The following is a 23,403-nucleotide window of genomic DNA, read 5'->3' as shown; positions in this document are numbered from 1 at the left end:
ATTCTTGAATGAGTATATAAATGCCTTGTACCAAAAAAATGATGAAAAGCTGTTCCATGTAAAATCCCCTCTAAACATAAGGGGGCACCACATCTGTCTGGAGAAAGAAAAGGATCAATCTTCAGAGGCGACAAGCATTCTTTACCTTAAAGGCTATATACACCTTTGTATCAAACTTTTTTTTTAAATAAAGTAATATTTAAAGTGATTTAAAACAAATTTTAAATGGACTTTTTAAGATACAGCTTCTATGTATCCTGTTTTTTTCCATCAGGTCCTTGCAGGATCCAGCTAATAACGATGACATCTAAGTTAATCAACTTAGATGTGATCGTCATTAGATGGATCCTGCATGTCGACATGCAGGACTAGCATTCAGTCGAGCCATCAGTTCAGCTGACACGGCTTTGATGGAATAGCTTTTTTTTTTCAATAAAAGTGCATTAAAAGTTGTTTAAATCACTTCAAACATTGATTTATTAAAAAAGCATTAAAGAACTGAGAAACTGTGGAATACCCTACCTAAGGAGCTGGTCACAGCAGTAACAGTGGATGGCTTCAAAAAAGAATAAATAATTTCTTAGAAAAAAAATATCAGCACATATGTAAATGTATAGAATTCTTGTTGTGAATGTTGTGAAATTTTCAAACAACTTATGCTAATCTAATAGTATACCTGATATATATCAACCTTAAAATGTAGTTGTTTTATCCATGAAAATTCTGTGTGAAGTTACTGCCACTAGGTATCTCCCTTTCTCTAATCTTCTATCCACCCCCTGTTGTCAAGCAAAATCCATCGTTACAGAGCAGAGGAGATGGACCTCAGGAAGTGGGGTGTGTCTATTCACTGTACCAATAGAAGTCTATGGAAAGGGTAGGGGAAGCAGGAGGAGGGAGCAGGGGAATAGAGAGACACAGACACTGCTGCCCATAGAAGTTTATGAAGAGGTGAGGGGGAGCAGGAGCAGAAAAAAAGATACAGGCATGCTCTCAATAGAAGTCTATGTAGAGGGGAGGGGGGAACAGGATCAGAGAGAAAAACACAGAAACACTGCCCATACAACATCCATGTGGCAAAAAGTTCAAGTGTTTATTAACACATATCCAAACCGCAAGTAACATTTTGACCCACATAGGAGTATTTGTCAAGCTTGACAAAGACTCCTACACAGCTCAAATCGCTACATGCGGTTTTGATATGTGTTAATAAACACTTGAACTTTTTGCCACATGGGTGCTGTCATGGAGTTTCTACAGGATGTGAAGATCTGAACTGGGATTTTTGAAAAAAAAATTAATTTACATCCCTGAAAGTCGATTTGGATTGAGTAAGTGCTGTGGACAACATTATTTCTTTATGCTGCCCATACAAGTCTATTGAAAGGAGATGGGAAAGCAGGAGGAGGGAGAAGGAGAAAAAAAGAGAGACACAGACGCTACACATAGTAATCTATGGAGATGGGAGAGGTAGAAGGAGGAGGGAGAAGAAGCAGAGAGAAAGAAACAGACACGGCGACCATAGAAGTCCATGGAGTAAGGAGGGGGAGGAGTAGAGATCAGGAGAAGAGAAAGAGAAACACAGATGCTGCCACATAGATGTCTATAAAGAGGGGATGGGGAGAAAAAGGAGGGAGCAGAGAGAGAGACACCTATGCTGCCCATAGAGGAGATAAAGGCTGCTGGTAACATTTATATGTCAACCCAGTGTTGGATACCCAGCTACACTGACCATTACTGCTGTATAATGTCCCCTATGCTGCTGCTGCTACTATATGTGTGATAGATAGAGGTAAAAGCGCAGTATTCTCCTCTTCTCTATGTGTGCAGTGTATGGCAGACATGATAGCAGTTAAGCTCTGCCAGCTAGATCAGAGACAACTAAGAATAAGAAATAGAGCCTATAGAGGAGAAAACGTCTCACAAAAATGCAGGATACAAATCATATAATGGCGAGAAATAGTGTTAATCCCCATGTACACACACATGACAGCTAATTCTAAAAAGTTTCCTGAAAGTTAAGTACGTTTTAAGGATTTCCTACCTTCCTCTGGATCAATGGAGTAAAACAAAGTTCTATAGTTTAATCATATACCTTCCCTTTCTCCTATCGCTTGTTTGAACGTGATGGACATATGTTTTTTTTTTCAAATGTATTAACCATGTAATTATGTTATTATGCATATCCTTAGTACAGATATTTGAGGGAAGAAGATTAAGAAGATGAGCGGAATTAATTACAGAAATTATGGATAGGCCTTTGAAAAGCTTTAAGACCCAAACAGAAAATTGAGCATTCTAATTTTGAATGCCAGTAAACAAAATCATCTAGGCAGCTCTAAATCATAATAATAATAATAATAATAATAATAATATAATGGACAAGGATGGACCTGAAGCCTTAACTTCCTATGTCGTAAGAGTCTGTTGGTTCGTTTACGCGAGCCCCTACACTATTACGATGTTGTGATGGTGGGAACTCAGGAGCTGAGCTGTCGCCATCACTTGCGGGGTGTCTGCTGTAGTATAATGGCCAGGATCGGAGATGGCACTATGATTTTAACTGAAGTACTTAGAAGATCAGAAACATTGTACAGAATAGCATATCCTGCTGTGCATTCCCAAATTGAGGGATATAGTAAAAATGTATAATGCATGGTATAGTTTACAACTGCAAAATAAGTGGCGCATGTCAGAACCTTCTGTCAGGGGTATACATTGGGGAAAAATCCTGACCCCTACCTTCAGTAAAAGGAAAACAAGAAAAAAAAACAAGATATGAACCGAAATGATGAACAGTCATATTAATTCATGGTATATTATCCAACCTTAGTTTCTCTTACATTTGAATTCCGTACCATGGTGGTAAACACAGTGTCAAGTTTATCATCTTGAAATTGTCGAAAACCAGATATCTTGCAGACCAGGTTAGAATTGACGAGGACTTTATGTGCAGCAAGACACTTATGAATGTAACTCATCTCTGTTAGGTACTTCATTCCTGAGGCTATACCAGTTAGCATCCCCACAAGTTGAGGTACGGAAAATTTCCCCTCATTTTTCTGTAAAAACACAAGAAAGACCATTTTATTTTCAAATGTTACCACATACAGAAATACATATACTGATTTTATCATGTGACAATATGTGTACTTACCTATAATAGCCATAAAATACATGCTCTTTCTATCATTATTATTATTATTTTTTACAGAATTATGTTAACTACTTTTGAATGTAAGAATGCTAATTCTATAAAATTAAATTTATCAAATTCTTTAATCCCATAATAATCTCCACATTACACATAGTGTGTTTTTTTTTTGCTCATTTACATAAAGGAATTATGTCATTGGAGATTAAATAAGAAATTATTTCAAATCTTCAAATCAAAGAGGTCACATGCACTATTTGTCCAAAAGTTTGGGAACACCGAAAAATTACATATATATTGTTGGACATTGATGTTTTAGCTCTGTGCAAGTCAGACAAATTCGTCTCAACAAAAACTGGGAAACTATTTTTTGGCAATCTTGCTTTATGCAAGGGTAATACAATGCTGAAGCAGGAAAGTCCTCTGTTGCCCAAAGTTCAAAGCAGATAATTCTCTAGAAGGCCATTGTATGCTTTAGCATATAGATTTCCCTATGCTGGGGCTATGGAGTCCAGCCCAATTAGTAAAAAGTAACCTAAGTCTGATATTTCCTTATTATCTAAGACTGATATTCTTAACAATACTTCATTTTTAGAGCTTTTGTACAGCTATTTTGCATCCAAAAAGTCATAATGGATGCCAAGTCTCTGACAACTTTACATTTATTACATTACAAAAGCTGTATGTACTGCTTCAATATGGGGTATAAATACAATTATACACTGAGCTGTTCTGCCTGCTGAACATGCAGTGACAAATTAATCCATTTGCTGATGGTTTCCATCTGAATTTTGATTACTTTTGTTTCCACCCGTAGGCCAGGATCACACATGTAGTTTTGATGCGTTTTTGTGGCTGTTTTATGCTCAGTGTTTTTTTAGCCAAAGCCAGAAGTGAATTCAAAAGAAAGGAAATGGTATAAAGTAAACACTAATGCATTTATTTCTTTTGTATCCACTCCTGTGTTTGTCAAAAAAAAGCCTGAGAAAAAACTGCCACAAAAACTGCATGAAGAATGTGTGTGTGATCTTGGCCTAAGGCTGGGTTCACACGACCTATTTTCAGACGTAAACGAGGCGTATTATGCCTCGTTTTACGTCTGAAAATAGGGCTACAATACGTCGGCAAACATCTGCCCATTCATTTGAATGGGTTTGCCGACGTACTGTGCAGACGACCTGTTATTTACGCGTCGTCGTTTGACAGCTGTCAAACGACGACGCGTAAAAATACAGCCTCGTCAAAAGAAGTGCAGGACACTTCTTTGGACGTTTTTGGAGCTGTTTTCTCATAGACTCCAATGAAAACAGCTCCAAAAACGGACGTAAAAAACGCTGCGAAAAACGCCGCGAAAAATGCGAGTTGGTCCAAAAACGTCTGAAAAGCAGGGTCTGTTTTCCCTTGAAAACAGCTCTGGATTTTCAGACGTTTTTGGTCACTACTCGTGAGCGTCTGGCAGACGCCAGCAACACAGCATACCTTTACAAAATTATATGCAGACAAAATTTACCTACAGGGGTGATAGATTTTCATATATCTTCGCACCTTACCTATACGCAGCGAATGTGAGAAAGGCCTTGGTTAGGCCGAAACGTCTTTATTTATCGCTTGCATTTAATATAAAAATCTTTTCTGTTCTGTACATATTCTGAATCATTTGGATTGAATGAAAAATAAATTAGCTTTCCTTGGAATCAATGAAATAATTTGTCTCTAGAGTGCTTACAGGTTCATTTAAAAATCTGCACCCCTCAAAGTATTCAAAACAGCATTAAGAATGTTTATTAACGCTTTAGGTGTTTCACAGGAATTAAAGCAAAGGAGAGGGGAAATTTACAAATTATTTTTTTTTGCCGAAATTCATTTGTAATACTTTTTTTTTCTGTAACACAGAAAGTTTTACCAGAGAAACGCAACTTAATATTTATGAACTGAAACACAGGCCTCGGAAGCAAAGGTGCACCTAGTGGATTTTGGGGTTTAGAAAATATTTTAGGCACCATGTCAGGTTTGAAGAGGTCTTGGGGTACCAAAACAGTCGGAACTCCCCAAAAGTGACACTGTTTTGGAAACTACACCCCTCAAGGAATTTATCTAGGGGTATAGTTAACATCTTGACCCCACAGGTCTTTTGCTATATTTATTGTAGTTAGTCTGTGAAAATGAATATCAACATTTGTAAAGCAATTTCTCCTGATTACGGCAATATACTGCTGTTTGGACCCTGCAGGGCTCTGAAGGGAAGGAGCGCTATTTGGCATTTGGAGCTCAAACTTATCTGGAATGGTTTTCAGTGCCATGTCGCATTTGCAAACCCCCTGTGGGTCCAAAACAGTGGAAACACCCCAAAAGTAACCCTATTTGGGAAACTACACCCCTTAAGGAATATTTCCAGGGTGTATATTGAGCAATTAGATGCAACAGGCCTTTTGCAGAATTTATTAGACTTAGGCCGTGAAAATGAATATCAACATTTTTTACACTAAAATGTTGAATGTTTTTCATTTTCACAAAGGATAAAGGAGGAAAAAGCACCAAAACCTTCGTAAAGCTATTTCTCCCGAGTACTGCAATACCCCACATGTGGTCATAAATGTTTTTTTCATTAGAAATCAATTAACCCTTTCAGGACTGATCCATTTTTTTGCTTTATCATTTTAGTTTTTCCCTCCCCGCGTTCCAAGAGCCATAACTTTTTTATTTGTTTGTCAATAGAGTGGTGTGAGAGTTTATTTAATTCGGGAGGAATTGTAGTTTCTAATGACACCATTTAACCCCTAGCCGCACCACTCAGTAACTTTACATCGTAACGGGAGCTTACTTCCCGCACAAGGACGTATAGTTACTGAGTCATTTTCGGTGCACACTGTCGGCGACAGTGTATTCCGGGAACTGGGAGGTCAGCTGACTCCAACAGTTCACTCCACTCTTGCCGGCCAGCGGTCTTTTACCGCTGATTTTGGCATTTAACCCCTTAAATGCGGCAATCGGTTGCGATCGCCGCATTTCAGGGGTTTCTAGCACATAGGCAGACCCAGCTCTGAAATAGCGGGGTTTGCTGATGGTTGGCATGGCAACCAGAGGCCAAACAATGGCCTCCGTGTCTGCCATGTACGGAAGCCTATCAGGACCATCCCCCGGCTGGTGCTGATAGGCTTCCTATCAGAGTGATAAAAAGTCACTGTGTCGTTCCCGGTGCACACTGTTGGAGACAGTGTGCATTGGGAATCGGGAGGTCAGCTGTCCCTGACAGCTGAAACCCCAGTGTTGCTTATCGCCGCTGATTTTGCAATTAACCCCTTAAATGCGAGGATCGATTGCGATCGCCGCATTTAGGGGGTTTGTAGCACATCGGCAGCCCCCATGCAATCGTGGTGGTTGCCATGGCAAACGGAGGCCAGACAACGGCCTCCGGGTCTTCCATGTATGGAAACCTATAATGACTCTTATCTTCCTGCAAACGTCGTCCTCCCGAGAGATGCCAGCACATGCGGCCCTCCTGTCCTGTATTGCGCGCTCAAGCTCATTCCCGGCCTCAATGTGCCAGAGCACACACATATTTTAGATTTCAGCTGATTGCTCCCAGATCACATTGAACTATAAGAAGGGCCCCGTCCCTTCTTGCATTGCCTTAGCGTTGTTTGTACCTACCGGTGTCTGTCTTTGCAAATGGTCCCTTGAGGGTTTTCCAGTTCCAGTGTTCCCGTTCCTGCTACCTGTACCCTGTATCCCGTGCTATCTTGTTCCAGTGCCATATAGAGTTGGAGTCGTGTTGTGCTGTATACTACGCCTGTCTTGTTACACCATGCCTGTGGTCTGCCTGCTGCCAATGTCCCATCCGAGCCTATCCTGCTACTGTCTGAAGTTAACACAGGTACACCTATATAAACTATAGACTTTGACTTGTACCCTGTTGGCCAACTGCCATACCGTCAAGGCGGTACGGCACAGTGGGTCCACAATACCCACAGATTGTGACACCAGCCTCTGGCTGGTCCTCATATGCTTACTGTCAGAGTGACTGTGACATCACGCTGACAGTTGGAATACATTACAATACCTAGGTAGTGTAATGTATAATAGCAGCGCCCAGTGTTGCAAGTAAAAATAGAAAGTGTAAAAAATAAAAAAGCGGGGAGTGAAAAACGAAAATGAAAAAGCAAAAAAAGGATCAGTCCTGAAAGGATTAAGTAATTTCTAATAAAAAAAAACATTTATGAACACATATGGGATATTTCCATAATCGGGAGAAATTGCTTTACAAATGTTTGGATGTTTTTTCTCTTTTATCCCTTGTGAAAATTAAAAAATGTAACATTTTAGTGAAAAAAATGTTGATATTAATTTTCACGGCCCAATTCCACTAAATTCTACAAAAAAACCTGTGGGGTTAAAATGCTAACTATACCCCTAGAAAAATTCCACGAAGGGTGTAGTTTCCAAAATGGGGTAATTTTTGTGGGGGTTTCCACAGTTTTGGTCCCTCAGGGGCTTTGCAAATGAAACATGGCACCGAAAACCATTTCAGCTAAATCTGCGCTCCAAAATCCAAAAGGCGCTCCTTCTCTTCTGAGCCCTGCTGTCGGTCCAAACATCCGTTTATGACCAAATATGGGATATTGTCGTAATCGGGAGAAATTGCTTTACAGATGTTGGGATGCTTTTTCTCTTTTATTTCTTGTAAAAATGAAAACATTCTATGTTTTAGCAGGAAAAAAAAGCAGATTTTCATTTTCACAGACTAATTCCACTAAATTCTGCAAAAAAAACTGTGGGGTCAAAATGCTGACTATACCCCTATAAAAACGGCTTGAGGGGTGTAGTTTCCAAAATGGGGACACTTTTGGGGGGTTTTGACTGTTAAGGCACCACAAGACCTCTTCAAACCTGAAATATATTCCTAAAAAAAGGAGGCCCCAAAATCCACTGAGTGCTCCTTTGCTTATGAGGCCTGTGCTTCACTCCATTACCACACTAGAGCCACATGTGGGATATTTCTAAAAACTGCAGAATTTGGACAATAAATATTGAACTGTGTTTCTCTGGTAAAACCTTCTGTGATACAGAATTTTTTTTATTACAAATGAATTTCGGCAAAAAAAATTGTGATTTGTACATTTCACCTCTACATTGCTTTAATTCCTGTGAAACACCTAAAGGGTTAAAATACTTTCTGAATGCTGTTTTGAATATTTTGAGGGGTGCAGTTTTTAAAATGGGGTGATTTATGGGGACTTTCTAATATATAAGGCCCTCAAAGCCACTTCACAACTGAACTGGTCCCTGAAAAAATAGCCTTTTGAAATTGTATTGAAAATGTGAGAAATTGCTGCTAAAGTTCTAAGCCTTGTAACGTCCTAGAAAAATAAAAGGACGTAAAAAAAAACAATGCAACCATAAAGTAGACATATAGGAAATGTTAACTAGTAACTATTGTGTGTGGTATTACTATCTTTTTTACAAGTAGATACATTTATATTTTAAAAAATTCAAACTTTTGCTAATTTTCTCAAAATGTTGACATTTTTCACAAATAAATATTGAATTTATCGATCAAATTTTTTAACTAACATAAAGTGCAATATGTCACAAGAAAACATTCTCAGAATCGCTTGGATAGGTTAAAGCTTTCCAAATATATTACCACATAAAGCGACACATGTCAGAATTGAAAAAATCACCAGTGTCCACAAGGCCAAAACAGGCTGCATCCTAAAGGGGTTAAAGTATCATATAATGTACTGGGAAACTGAAAATAAAAATTTTTGCAGGCTAAAATTGGAAAAAGCTGTGATTCCTCCATTGTTTTTTGGGTTTCGTTTTTACGGCTTTCATTATTCGGTAAAAACGACAACTTTTTCTGCGACTTAATACTATCACAAAAAGAGAAAGTCAAGTTGTAGCCAGTCCAACTCCAGATAGACATCAATAGATAGAAAATCCGCAGCACACATAGGTATCAAAATATCAAAAGGAGAATCTTTAGTCCACCATAAAAAGCGATGTTTCGGCCCAAGTTAGGGTCTTTCTTAATCCGATCACAGTAATACCACATTTTTACAGTTTTATTTTATATTTTATTACTTTTTCAAAGTAAAAACTATTTGTTAAACCACATTTTTCACCACATTCCGAAAGGCATAACTTTTTTTATTTTTTGGTGAATTGTGCGGTGTAAGGGCTTATGTTTTGCAGGACGAGCTGTAGTTTTTATTGGAACCATTTTTTTGGTACATAGAACTTTTTGATCACTTTTTATAAAAAAAATTTTTAAAGCTAAGGTGACCAAAAAACAGCAATTTTGGCGTTTTAAATTGTTCATCTTTTACGGATGCAGCAATACCAATTTTTTTGGACTTGAAGTATATATATATTTTTTCACTAATAATATCTTTATTTACTTTTTTTTAAAAAACATTTTATTAGTCCCCCTAGGGGACTTGAACCAGCGATAGAATACACTGCCATACTAACATATTGCAGTATATTGTCATTTTTACAGGCTTCTGTAATAGCGCAATCGCTGTTCCTGTCCATTAGTACCGGATGTCATCTGTAATACACAGCTGACACCCGCAGCGTATGGCACGGGCTCAGTGCATGTGGTGCCCCCCCACCATGACATGCTATGGAGGAGGTTAATGCGCAGCGGATGGTGCAAAGTGAAAATTAAAATTTTCCACTGATATGCCATTTTAGTGCATAATATGTTCTGCCCAGTTTGTGCCACTGAAGACAAATACCTCATAAAATGCTAATCGGGTTCTCCGGGTATGGCGATGCCATATATGTGGACGTAAACTGCTGTTTAGGCACGCTTTAGGGCTCAGAAGGGAGGGAGCGCCATTTGGCTTTTGTAATGCAGATTTAGCTTGGTTGTTGGTAGATTTAGCTTGGTATTTCAGTTTATAATGTGGATGCATATTTAATCTGTGCAGAGTACATCAGGGCATATTAAGAGTATAATAATGCGGTAAATAAATAATAATTCATAGATATGTGGCCGGTGTCGCACTAATAAATGGTGCCCAATGTTATCCGCTTTTGCAACACTCTGCACAATTTGTGTCACTATATTCTGAGAGGCAGAACTTTTTTATTTTTTCTCCACCGGAGCTGTGCGAGGGCTTATTTGTTGCGGGAAGATCCGTAGTTTTCATTGGTACAATTTTGGGGTACATGCGGTTTTTTTGATCACTTTTTATTAAATTTTTGGGCAAGCAAGGTGACCAAAAACAAGCAATTCTGACAATGTTTTTTATTAAATTTTTTTACAGTGTTCACCCTGCGTTATAAATGACATTTTACTTAATTTTGCAGGTCGTTACGGCAATACCATATGTAAATAGTTTTTTTTAGTTTTAGTAGTTTTGTAGCGTTTGCGCAATAAAATCTATTTTTTATAAAATAATAAATTTTTTGTGTCACCATATTCTGAGAGCCATAACTTTTTTATTTTTTAGCCAAAAAAGCAGTGTAAAAGCTTGTTTTTTTCGGGACAGGTTGTAGTTTTTATTGGTACTATTTTGGGGTATATACGACTTTTTGATCACTTTTTATTCTATATTTTGGGAGGGGTAGTGACTGGCATTGTTTTTTACTTAGAAAAAATAACATTAAAGTTTTATAGTTTAGGTCATTATGAACGCGGTGATACTAAATATGTGTACATTTTTTAACGTGTGCATTTATTTACTATAATAAAAGTCTTATTATAGGAAAAAAAAACATGTTTTGTTATTGTAACTTAGAACTTTTATTTTTACACTTTTATAAAACATTTTTTTTTTTTTTGTCCCACTAGGGGACTTGAAGACCTGCAGCACTGATAGCTGCTATAGTACATTACCCTACCTAGGTAGTGTAATGAATTATGAACTGTAAGTGTGACGCTGAGAGTCACACTGACAGGGAGCCTATGAGGCCCAGCCTCCGGTTCATGACAATCATGACAACAACGCTAACACCCACAATCGGTCTGTGGGAAAGTTTGTTGCTACAACAAACTTTCCTTGTGATGTCACATGATCGGGACCGGAACCAACCAGGTCCCGATCATATCTCCAGGACCAGAGGCAGGTGTTAACAGCGTGATCCGGGTGTCAGCGCTACTCTGAGACACCTGATTGCTCTGTTAACACTCACCATGAATTCACGTTGGTGCTGCACAGAGCCCAGCCAGCGCCAACGTGAATTTACAGTGAGCGGTCGCGAACCTGTTAAATAATCTTAAAGTAATATAGTTATTGTGTTAATAATAGAAATATGCATAACTTCTATAATGTTAGTTTCAATTGCATCTCCAAAATGGAAATTATTCAGATTTCCTGTGTATCTTGAACCTGGTGAATTCATTCTGTCATCTCTAGTTTACATCTTCCAGTTCAACCCACATAAATTAATGGGCTAATGGCAGAGGTGTAATTTGAAGCTACTGGGCCGCAATGCAAAATCTGTAACAGGGTCCCTCACTTACCATGTGCCATTTATCACACTGGTTTCAACCTATGGTACAGAAGGACTTATGGGCGCCCTCAGGCACCAGGGCCCGTGTGTGACTGCTACCTCTACACCCAGTATAGCTACGCCCCTGGCTAATGGTATGGTGCCTGTCCTTAAAGCCAGTTAATATACAGGCTGTCTTTGATGGCACTGCATGCTCCTGCATTGTGAGTGGGAACTGAAAACGCTTATATTGAGCTTTCCAAATTTACAAGTTAAAAAGCTGCAGTTCGTGAATGGATGTAGACCAAGGGTCTCAAAATTAGTGTGCAGGCTGCATAAGTTAAATGTTCCAGCATGACTGTGCACCAGTGCACAATGCAAGGTCCATAAAGGCATGGTTGGGTGAGTTTGGTGGGGAAGATCTTGACTGCCCTCAAATAGCACTGACTTCAACCCCATCAAACACCTTTGGGATGAACAAGAATGGAGATTTCAAGCCAGGTCCTCTCATCCAACATCAGTGTATGACCTCACAAATGCTCTTCTGAATGAATGGGCAAAAATTTTCTAAGATACAATACAAAATATTGTAGGAGGCCTTCCCACAAGAGTGAAAGCTGTTTTAGTTGCAATGGGGGGAGCCAACTCATGCCTATAGATATAGAATGGGATTGAATAAAAGCTCCTGTAGGAGCCATTGTTAGGTGTCCCAATACTTTTATCCATATAGTGTATATAAGGATAGGGGTTGGAATAATTAAAACTATGTAGGATTTCAAAACCTTATACCCATACCCTTAAAGTCTTCCCTATTGAACTGTCCTCATACAAGATTGAGGGTTGCTGTCTGTTAGTTTTGGACATGAAAAGCAAATTATTATTTTAGTCTTTTCTTCCTGGTGTCTCAATGATCTACATTAAATTCATCACTGCCCCTTTCATCATCCAGAATAATCACTAATTTCACATCACATCTCGGTAGAGAGCAGAACTCTTAAGCTGGCCGTACACTTAAGATCAATTATACGTCGGATCGATCTTATGAACGTTCTGACCATGAACATGCAGGCCTAAACTCTCAGATCAGTGACACAGTTACAAAAATTGTATACAGCAGAATGTGCTTGCGTCGATCATGCCATACATATCAATTTTCAGCTGACAACGACTAGAAAAAATACAACATTACCGATCACTTTTTTGGCAGACAAGTACTCTGCCCACCGGCCATTCTAGACGAATGTATACATATAATTTTAAAACATTGGTTAGTCTAAATGGTCAGAATAGTCCATTTGGACCGACATTCATCCTATGCGTATGGCCAGCTTTAGCTGTTGGGCCCCTTAGCAGCTGCGTTGCCTGATACACTGGTAGTTATGCCCATGAATGTAGGGCATAAATAAAGAACAGTAGAAAGTGCAGTTACTGGCTAAATAATGACAAAGTAAAAAAATCTATTTTTGTCTGTTTATTCAAAAGTCGAAAATGAACACTGATTCTTACATTATATTCCTTTTGATGTTATTGATGTAAGCTGTGTAGGGTGTCGTTTATAGCATAAACTCTATTATTGGAATGTACCATACATATGCCATTCAATGATCTGTTTTATCAAATACAATCATCAGATATGGGATCTACCTTATGTGACCAAGTACATACAGTATTTTTTAATGTGACAGTACATAGTAGACATCAATTGATTTTCTTTTAAGGTTTTCATTTCATATATACATACCCTCAAAAATGAATCCAGCACACCATTGCCCATGTATTCCATAACCGTCATCATTGTATTGCCTATAAAGTAGAAAGGCATTTTTATGAATGTCAAATATATAGAGATAATAACACGGAGATGAAAAGGGTGGGACCTAATAAAGCTAAAGGTTATAGTCTGAAGCTAGAGAATGATAGACTCAGGGGAGATATCAGAATGAGCTATTTGGCGGAAATGCAGCACGTAAAGGAAATGATTTGGCTCATATAAAAAAATATGTGATGAGATATATAAAGTATGGAAAGCTACAAGCTAAGAAAATTGCCAGATGTTCGCTCAATTGGAAAAAGTAAAGCAAGTCTAAAACACAATGAAATAAAAAAACTAAATAAAGTTTATAATTAAAGACCTGTCCTGGTAAAAGATTGAGGGGAACCTGTCCTATTGTCATTTCACTCTTACCTCTAGTGATAACTCCTTCAAGCCGTATGATGTTTGGATGATCAAACTGTCCCATGATGCTCGCCTCTGCTAAAAATGAGCGCTTCTGTTTTTCCGAACAGCCTGCTCTTAGGGTCTGTATGGCTACAGGAAGCTCTCTTTTGCTTGGAAGTTTCAAACAACCCTTGCATATTTCGCCATATTCGCCTAAAAATAATAATAATCAGGATTAGACGTTTGCATATCTCATCTAAATGGCATACTGTATTTTAAAAGTGCTCAATGTAGACTGTTTATCTAGATGGACAAGCATCCTTTCTGACACACAAAAAATTATACATAGGAATACTACTACTACTACTAATAATAATACTTTGTACATTTGTATGGTCCCTCATGGCTGTATCGGGCAGTATAAGTCTCAGGACCCTAGTTAACCCTTTCATGACCAAGGGTCATTGATACCCCTGTGTCCAGGTCAAATTTTCAATTTCTGATATGCACTTCTTTAACCCCTTAAGGACACAGCCTAGTTTTGGCCTTAAGGCTCAGAGTCCATTTTTCAAATCTGACATATTTCACTTTATGTGGTAATAACATCGGAATGCTTAAACCTATCCAAGCAATTCTGAGATTGTTTTCTCGTGAGACATTGGGTTTTATGTTAGTGGTAAAATTTGTGAAAAATAGCAACATTTAGAGAAAATTAATTTTTTTTAATTTAAATGCATCTTCTTGTAAGACAGAGGGTTATACCACCCAAAATAGTTACTATTTCCCATGTGTCTACTATATGTTGAACATATACTATGTTGTAGGACGTTACAAGTCTTAGAACATCAGCAATTTCTCATATTTTGAAGAAAATGTCAAAAGCCTCTTTTTTTAGGTACCAGTTCAGTTATGAAGTGGCTTTAAGGGGCCTATATATTAGAAACCCTCATCAAACAAAACCTATTTTAGAAACTAGACCCCTCAAAGTATTCAAAACAGCATTTAGAAAGTTTATTAACCCTTTAGGTGTTTCACAGAAATGTAAAGCAAAGTAGAGGTGAAATTTACAAATTTCATTTTTTTGTCAGAAAATCCTTTTTATTATTTTTTTTTTCTGTAAAACAGAAGGTTTTACCACAGAAATGCAACTCATTACTTATTGCCCAGACTCTTCAGTTTTGAGAAATATCCCACATGTGGCCCTTGTGTGGTAATGGACTGAAGCACAGGCCTCAGAAGCAAATGAGCATCTAGTGGATTTTGAGGCCTCCTTTTTATTAGGCACCATGTCCGGTTTGAAGAGGTGTTGTGCCAAAACAGTGGAAACCCCCCAAAAATGACTGTATTTGGCAAACTAAACGCAGCAAGGAACTTATTGAGGGGTATAGTGGGCATTTAGATCCCACAGGCTTTTTGCTGCGATTTGTGGAATTTGGCTGTGCAATTGAAAATCAAATTTTTCCGATAAAAGGTACGATTTTTTAATTTTGACAAGGAATAAAGGAGAAAAAGCACCCTAAAATTTTTAAAGCAATTTCTCCCAATTACGGCAATACCCCATATGTGGTCATAAACTGCTTGTTGTACAAACGGCAGGACTCAGAAAGGCAGAAGCGCTATTTGGCATGTAGATTTTGCTGGATTGGTCTCTGGGCGCCATGTTGCATTTGCAGAGCTTCTGAAGTACCAGTATAGAGAAAACCCCTTAAAAGTGAGCCCATTTTGGAAACTAGACCCCTTGAGGAACTAATTGTAGTTTTGATGGGGTGCATGCGACTTTTTGATCAGTTTTTATTCTATTTTTAAGAGGCGTGGTGACTAAAAAACTGGAATTCTACTATTGTTTTTTATTCTATTTTTTTACAACATTCACCATGCGCTATAAATGACATATTCACTTTATTTTGCGGGTCGATACGATTACGGCGATACCAGATGTTTATAGGTTATTTTATGTCTTATGGCGTTTGCACAATAAAATACCTTTTATAAAAAATCATTTACTTTTTGTGTTGCCTTATTCTAAGAGCCAGAACTTTTTTATTTTGTCATCAAGAATGCTTGATTTTGCGTAACGAACTGTAGTTTCGATCAGTACAATTTTTGGGTAAATGCGAATTCTTGATCTCTTTTTATTCCATTTTTTGTGATTCTGGTATGGTTTATTATTATTTTCTTTTATGGCGTTCACCGCGTGGGATAGATAATGAAATACTTTTATAGTTCAGGCCGTTACGGACGCAGCAATACCAATTATGTATAGTTTATTTGTTTATTTATTTTTATTCATAATAAACGACTGATAAGGGAAAAAAGGGGATTTTTACTTTTCATTACTTTTAAAACTTTAATTTTTTTATTTTTACACAACTTGTTTTTTTACTTTTTTACTTTGTTCCACTAGGAGGCAGGAGGCCCTGATCACAATTCTAATGCACTTCACTACATGCGTAGTGCAGTGTATTAGAGCTGTCAGCTACTCGCTGACAGCAAGCATAGTGGGTCCTGACTTCGTCAGGACCCACTAGGCTTCCATAGATGGCATAGCTGGAGGCCATTATTAGGCCTCCAGTTGCCATAGCAACCATCGCCGCCCCTTATCATGTAGGCTTCGAAGGGGTTAATCAGCGGGAACACCGCAATCTAAGTGGTTAATCAGCGGGAACTCAAACAGCTCCTGTATGTGTCGAGAGGACGGCCGACATATTATTTCGTCACTGAGCGCGAACGTTGCACTTACCATTACGGAATAGTACGTCGTGGAGCGCGAAAGGGTTAAAGGATAATATCTTTGCAGCCGCTTTAAATATCACAACTATTTTTTCTTTGTTTTTTACAAGACTTATGATCAGTTTAACCAGTTCATGACCGGGCTATTTTGAGCCTTCAGGACCAGACACCGTTTAGCCCTTTTTAGCACGTGTTAGTTAAATGGCTCTAACTTTTTTATTTGTTGGGCTAATGACGTGATTTTTGCGATGTTTTTTCCATGGACAATGCAGGTTTCTTTTATTTATAATTTTTATACAAATCCTTTTTGCTATTTTAGAAATTCTATTCTTAAAGAGACTCTGTCACCACATTATAAGTGTCCTGTCTCCTACATAAGGAGATGGGCGCTGTAATGTAGGTGACAGTAATGCTTTTTATTTAAAAAAACAATCTATTTTCACAACGTTAGGAGCGATTTTGGTTTATGCTAATGAGTGTCTTAATGCCCAAGTGGGCGTATTTTTACTTTCGACCAAGTGGGCGTTGTACAGAGGAGTGTATGACGCTGACCAATCAGCATCATGCACTCCTCTCCATTCATTTAGACAGCAGAATCGCGTTCTTACTAGAACATGATCTGCAGCCACATACACAGCGATTCTGCTTGATTAACATTAATCCAGTGTCCTGATAACGAATACACATGACCATCCAGCCTGAACGTCATGTGTATTCAGAATCCTGAAACTTCTGAATCTTTTCTGTGAGATTTACAGCAAGGGAAACAAAATCTCGTTTACCTCCATAATCTCGCGAGATTTCGTATCCGTTGCTGGAATCTCACAGAAAAGATTCAGAAGTATCAGGATACAGAATACACATGACGTCCATGTGTATTCATTTCTTTCTTTCACACCATGCTTTTCCACTGTTACTGGAGCTGCACAGCAGCCCCAGTTACAGGGGAAATCAGCCCTCTCATAGTGACGATTGTCACTAATAGGTCTGTGCTGGGTCTAGCAAAAACCTAGCAGCAGTCTGTCACTAACGGCACCCGGCGATCATGTGACCAGTCACATGATCACCGGGAGGAATAGAGACAGCGACGCGGCCACTGCCTCTATCCTATACACAGCGTTCATTGAGCGCTGTGTACAAGTGAACAGAGAAGACAGAATCAGCGAAAGCTGCTTCTATCCTTTCCTCAGCGTCCCCGGCAGTCACTGACAGCCGGAGACCCGACATTCAGCTGCCCTATCGCTCGGGCAGCAAGTTAAAACCCGAGCCGTAAAAGTCTATGGCTCGGGTTTTAAGGACCCTGACAGCTGGCCGTAAAAACACAGCCAGCGGCCGGGAACTAGTTAATTAATTCCATGTTTTAAACTTTTATTATGAGCAGACAAATCACTAAAAATGGGAATAAAAAACACTTTTTTAAAATATATTTATCTATGTTATTTATCTGTGTGTGTATGTGTGTACATGTGTATATATATATATATATATATATATATATATATATATATATATATATATATATGTATATACATATAACCCCTTCACAACTGCCATACGGCTATATATGTTCTAACTGAGGATGCCCCGTGCAGTTAGCACGTGTATATATAGACATTTGCAGTGTGCATCAGGGTTTAATGAGTGCAGAAGCTGCTTCAGCATGAGCAGCTCTACAGTAATCTATGTGTCGGCTCTCTTTACAAGTGCAGACACCTCTTTTAACTTAGTTTCATAAAACAAGCGTGTTTTTTTTTAATGAAACTAAACGTACAAGTGCAGCTTAGCTCACAATGAAGCAGTCTGCACTTATCTCTCTGTACCTGCTCTCTCCCCGTGTGTCGGCACCTCCCCCTCCTTCTCCCTCTGTCCACAGCTTCTGCCCAAAGATAACGAAGCCAGTGTGTTCGTTATCTGGGCAGATAAGGTACTGAAAGTTTTGTTTTAGCCCCCATAGTTGATTGATATCCCTATGTCCAGGTCAAATTTGACATTTTTGATATGCACTTCTTTATATGATAATATCTTTGCAACCGCTTTGAATATCACAACTATTTTAACTTTGTTTTTTTTACAAGACTTATGAGGCTATCATTTACTAGATTAGTTTAATTCATTATATATATATATATATATATATATATATATATATATATATATATATATATATATACTGTATAGCTCTGTAACAATTAGTCTTCTTCTCTTTCCATAGAAGATGGCTATATATACACACGACAGTGAAAAAAATGGCAGTCTACAACGGATCAATGGTCAGTTTTTCATGGCTGTTTGGCATGAATGTGTCTCAAAATTGTAATCCATTTCCCGGCTGTCTGACCATTTTTAACCGCCATTTGCCATCCCCTTTTTCATGGACGTTAAAAAAATGGATGAATTTTAATTGTTAGGGTTTTTTTGTCCCAATCTCCTGAAAACACCACAGTGCCCATGTAGATAGTGACACAATAACACTGTAAATAGTACCACTTTACCCAGAAAGATAGTGCCAGTGCCCACATAGATAGTGCCCATTGTAAATAGTGCCACAGTGACCACATAGTGCCACAGTTCTCCCTGTAGATAGTGCCCACATAGTGCCACACACTGCCCATATAGATAGCGCCAGTGTTCCCTGTAGGTAGTGCCAATATAATGCCACATTGCCCACCCATGTAGATAGTGCCACAACCCCTTTAGATAGCACTCCCTGTAGATAGCACCACACACCCTGTATATAGTGCCACCCCTGCAAATAGAGCCTCAACCCTGTACATCACATCACCCACCCTGTAGATATCAACATCTCCCTGTATTTAGCAACATCCCCTGCAGATAGCAACCTCTCCGCCACTGTAAATGGGGATTCTGCTCCTACAGGGAGCCGCCGATTTCTCTGTCCTTATATGGGCAGTGATGCTAGGGGTTAACTCTAAAAGTGGAATCACCTGCCAGAGCGGGGATTCCGCTCCAGGAGTAGCCCCTGACGTCACTGTCCATATATGGATAGTGACACCAGGGGCATCTCCGGTAGTGGAATCCCCGGCCAGGAATTCCGCTCCTAGAGGAAGCCACTAACGTCACTGTCCAAATGGACAGTGACATCAGGGGCTCTCTCTACAAGCAGAATCCCCGGGGATTCCGCTCCTAGAGGGAGTTCGTTTTGCGTGGTGCTATCTAAAGTGGGGGGTGTATTCCGGGGCTCTCAAAGCCCCGGCAGACATGAAAGTGCAGCGCTGCTCACACTGAAGCAACACTTCACTCATTAAACCCCGTTCCAGGCTGTCAATATATATATGTCTATATACGTGCTAACTGCACGGGGCATCGGCAGTTAGAACGTATATAGCCATATGGCAGTCGTGAAGGGGTTAATTAATACATCTCTGTGATGAAACTAGATATTACACTTAATTTATACGTATATTTACATGCTTAATTTGACACTTTTGACACGTCTGTATGTTTGACCTCTAAGGTCTTTGGCAGAAGCTAGTTAATTTACATAAGGGCCTTATTACTGTTTGGTGTCACAGACAAATGACCTCAACCCTATTCAACACTAGATGATAAATTCATACAAAATTGATCTTCTGACATGTCATAGATATACATCAGAAAATAACATTAATGAAGTTCATGAGCTTGGACCACCAGCAATTTTCAGAATAAAGGTTGTAATGCTCCTTCGAGCCCTTAAACCTATTTAGTACCGTTTAGACATTTCAGTCACAAGGAATGTTTGACATAAAATTCTAATAATAGGGCCATTCATGTCATGGAAGTTTGCACACAATGTGATGCCAAAGTAGGTTTAGGTGCCTCAGAGCAGTGCTTCACAAATTATGAGGTAGCTCTCACTAGTTAGGCTTCCCCTTAGTTGGTGGGACTCTCTACTGATTCAGTTTTGTCAGAAGTGATCTTTACAGTCTATGGTTGCTTTAACCTCTATTTTAGCAACATAACTTAGTGCTTTACACATATTTAAGATATATCTAGGTAATTTTTAACATTTTTGGCATAAGCTACCTCCACTGTTGAGGCCCAGGCACCACCATGTTCTGGCAGGTGAGGCCCCTGCAGAAAAAGTTTGAGAAGCCCATTTTGGGTAAATTTCTGAAAGTAATAACCCAACATCAGAATTCAACCACACTCATGTTCTTTTGGGTGAATGGATTTCAATCCCATTAAAAAGGAGTCCAACTACTTATTAATGTCTACAGTTTTGAAATTAGCATAAGCACATATAGAATAACCATTTATCTTTCCAGCAGCGTAATAGTCTTTTAGAAAGAAGTATAATCATCAAACAAATGTATAATACCAATTAAAGACTGAAATATTTATTAGATCTGCTTATTTACTCAAGTCTTTCTCTTTTTGTAAAATTCATGCAGTCATGCTTGCTGACCTGAACAAATCTATTGACAGCTCCAGTGTCCTCTCTGCCACTAAACACTTGTCACTATCATCTTCTTTCTTTCTTTCTATCACAGTTATCTGATTTCTTTACTTATTTTGATGCCCACTAACTTAACCTTGTGTTCTGATGTCTCTATAGTCTCTTCTTCTCAATGAGACATACTGCACATACTAATGCTTGCAGCCAGAGAAATAGACATTGATCAATGTTATATCTGTGTTTACCTGTCTACAGGGCCGGCATCAGCACCAGATGAACCCGGGCAAGTGCCGGGGCCCACTGCTCTTGTAGGGGCCCACTCGGAAGCCGGGTGCTTTATGCCACCCACCTGCTTAAACGAACTGTAGCCGTCCGTGGTGCGTGGTGGCAGCAGATTGCAGAGGAGCAGAGCAGAGGCCCCGCCTCTCGCATACATAACAACCTAGCCTTGCGGTGCGATTACGTCAACTTGTGTCGACTGCGCCGCATCGCTATGTTATTGTGGATGCGAGCGGCGCCAAGTCAAGTGCCAGTGAAAAGACAGTGACGGGAGTCGGGACCGTGTTAGGTGAGTTTGTTTTAATTAGTTTTATTGGAGCAAAGGCACCAAACTGGCCGGGGACACAAACCTGTGATCTAAAACTTTCACATGGGGGCATAAACTGGGGCAGGGCAGAAACTGGGGGCTCAGTTGACTTTTACATGGGAGAACAACAACGGACTAACTTCTATATGCGGACTTGTATGTATGTATGTATGTATGTATTTATGTATCTATGTATGTATGTATGTATGTATAGATGTCCATGTATGATACTGTCTGATGGGCCCTGTAGCTAAGCCTACCTTGTGGTAGGCTAAGATACATGGTCTAACAGACAGTATCACTCATTGGCCCTGTATCTAAGCCTACAATATGTGTTACTCAGTTTTTTTGTGTGTTTGTGTTTTTTTACAGTTTCGGTTGTTGGACTACGTCGGATTCGAGAAAAACTTCGATGATGGCTTTTTTTATTTTCAATAAAATATTTTTTCTCTGTCCTTGTATTTTCTTTTAACTTTTATTATTACCGCTTCAGTAATGGCCTCTGGCTGATTGACAGCATCCATTACTGAAGCAGGGCTTAGTGTTAGCAGGTGCAGAGGCTAACACTAACCCCCAATATTACCCCGGTTACCCCCACCACCAGGGGTGCCGGGAAGAGCCGGGCACAATCCAGTACACGACCATCTGTAGCGATGGTTGAGCACTGGGGCTGCCGTAGGCTGGTATTATTAGTCTGGGAAAGGCCAGAAACAGTGTCCTTTCCCACTCTGATAATGCCAGGCTGCTGCTACTGCTCTGTTGTGTCTGGCTGGTTATGAAAAATGGGGGGATCCCACGTAATTTATTTATTTTTAAATGAAAAAAACTGCCCCCAATTTTTCATAACCAGCCAGATACAACACCGCAACGGCAGGCAGTATTACCAGGGTGGGAAGGGCCACTGTTTCTTGCCTTTCCCAGCGTAATAATACTAGCGCGCAGCCGCCCCAGTACCCGACCATCATTACAGATGGTCGGGTGCTGGATCGTACTTTGCTCTTCCCGGCACCCCTGGTGGTGGGTACCGGGGTAATAATGGGGGTTAGCAATAGTTATGCACCGGCTAACACTAAGCCCCACCGTAGTAATGGATGTTGTCAATTAGCCAGCGGCCATTAGTAAGGTGGTAGTAATAAAGTTTAAAAAAATACAAGGACATAGAAAAATTATTTTATTAAAATTAAGAAAAAAACACACATCCCTCCTTAACCATTTTATTGAGAATTAAAAAAGCCGTCATCGAAGTAGTCCTCGAATCCGAAGTAGTCTAACATCCGAACCTGTAAAAAAAAAAAAAAACACACCAAAAAATTGGTAACACATAACAAAGCAAAGCAATTACATACATACACGCATGCACGCACACACACACACACACACACACACACACACACACACACACACACACACACACACACACACACACACACACACACACACACACACACACACACACACACATTTTTTTTGGGGGGTGAACGTATGTTAGTACAAGGATACTTACTGCCGGGGCCCTGTATCTAAGTAAATCAAGATTTTCATACTCACTGTCTAGTTTGTGCCTTTATACCACGGCCGCTCAAGTTGCACCGCAAAGAGGCCCACTAAGGCTCTGTCGCCCAAGGGCCCCCCTAAACCTGTAGCCGGCCCTGCCTGTCTATGTAGCTGTAGTGAGGAAAAAACTCCTAAAGTTCTATGTAGAAATTTAAGTGAATCTTTTGACCGTATATGTACATATGTGATAATGAGCTTAAAAGGAATGTGTTGCCTGAAAAACATGTTTTTTTTACTTAAATTAAACAATTAGTGTGTAGGTGATTAAACATTGTTCCAATTTTTTTTATTTTTTTCACGAGTCAGGAAATATTATAAATTGGATTCAATTGGATTCAATTTTATAGTATTTACCATTTCTGGTCACTAGATGGAGC

The 23,403-nt window shown here is 39.2% G+C and overlaps 1 protein-coding gene across 1 annotated transcript in view; it reads right to left on the bottom strand.

The window, feature by feature from the left end:
* Positions 1 to 23,403, bottom strand: part of EPHA10 (EPH receptor A10) — a 615,889-nt gene that overhangs the window by 15,518 nt on the left and 576,968 nt on the right. The window contains exons 11-13 of the mRNA XM_075853250.1: positions 13,785 to 13,970; positions 13,341 to 13,402; positions 2,844 to 3,062 (exon numbers count right to left, since the gene is read on the bottom strand). Of these exons, the coding sequence (XP_075709365.1) occupies positions 2,844 to 3,062; positions 13,341 to 13,402; positions 13,785 to 13,970 (467 nt within the window). The remainder of the gene's footprint in view (positions 1 to 2,843; positions 3,063 to 13,340; positions 13,403 to 13,784; positions 13,971 to 23,403) is intronic.

Source organism: Rhinoderma darwinii, chromosome 2 (assembly GCF_050947455.1).
Source record: "Rhinoderma darwinii isolate aRhiDar2 chromosome 2, aRhiDar2.hap1, whole genome shotgun sequence".
Classification (NCBI taxonomy): domain Eukaryota; kingdom Metazoa; phylum Chordata; class Amphibia; order Anura; family Rhinodermatidae; genus Rhinoderma; species Rhinoderma darwinii.
The sequence above is the reverse complement of the archived record's forward strand: the minus strand, read 5'-3'. Positions and strand labels throughout refer to the sequence as shown.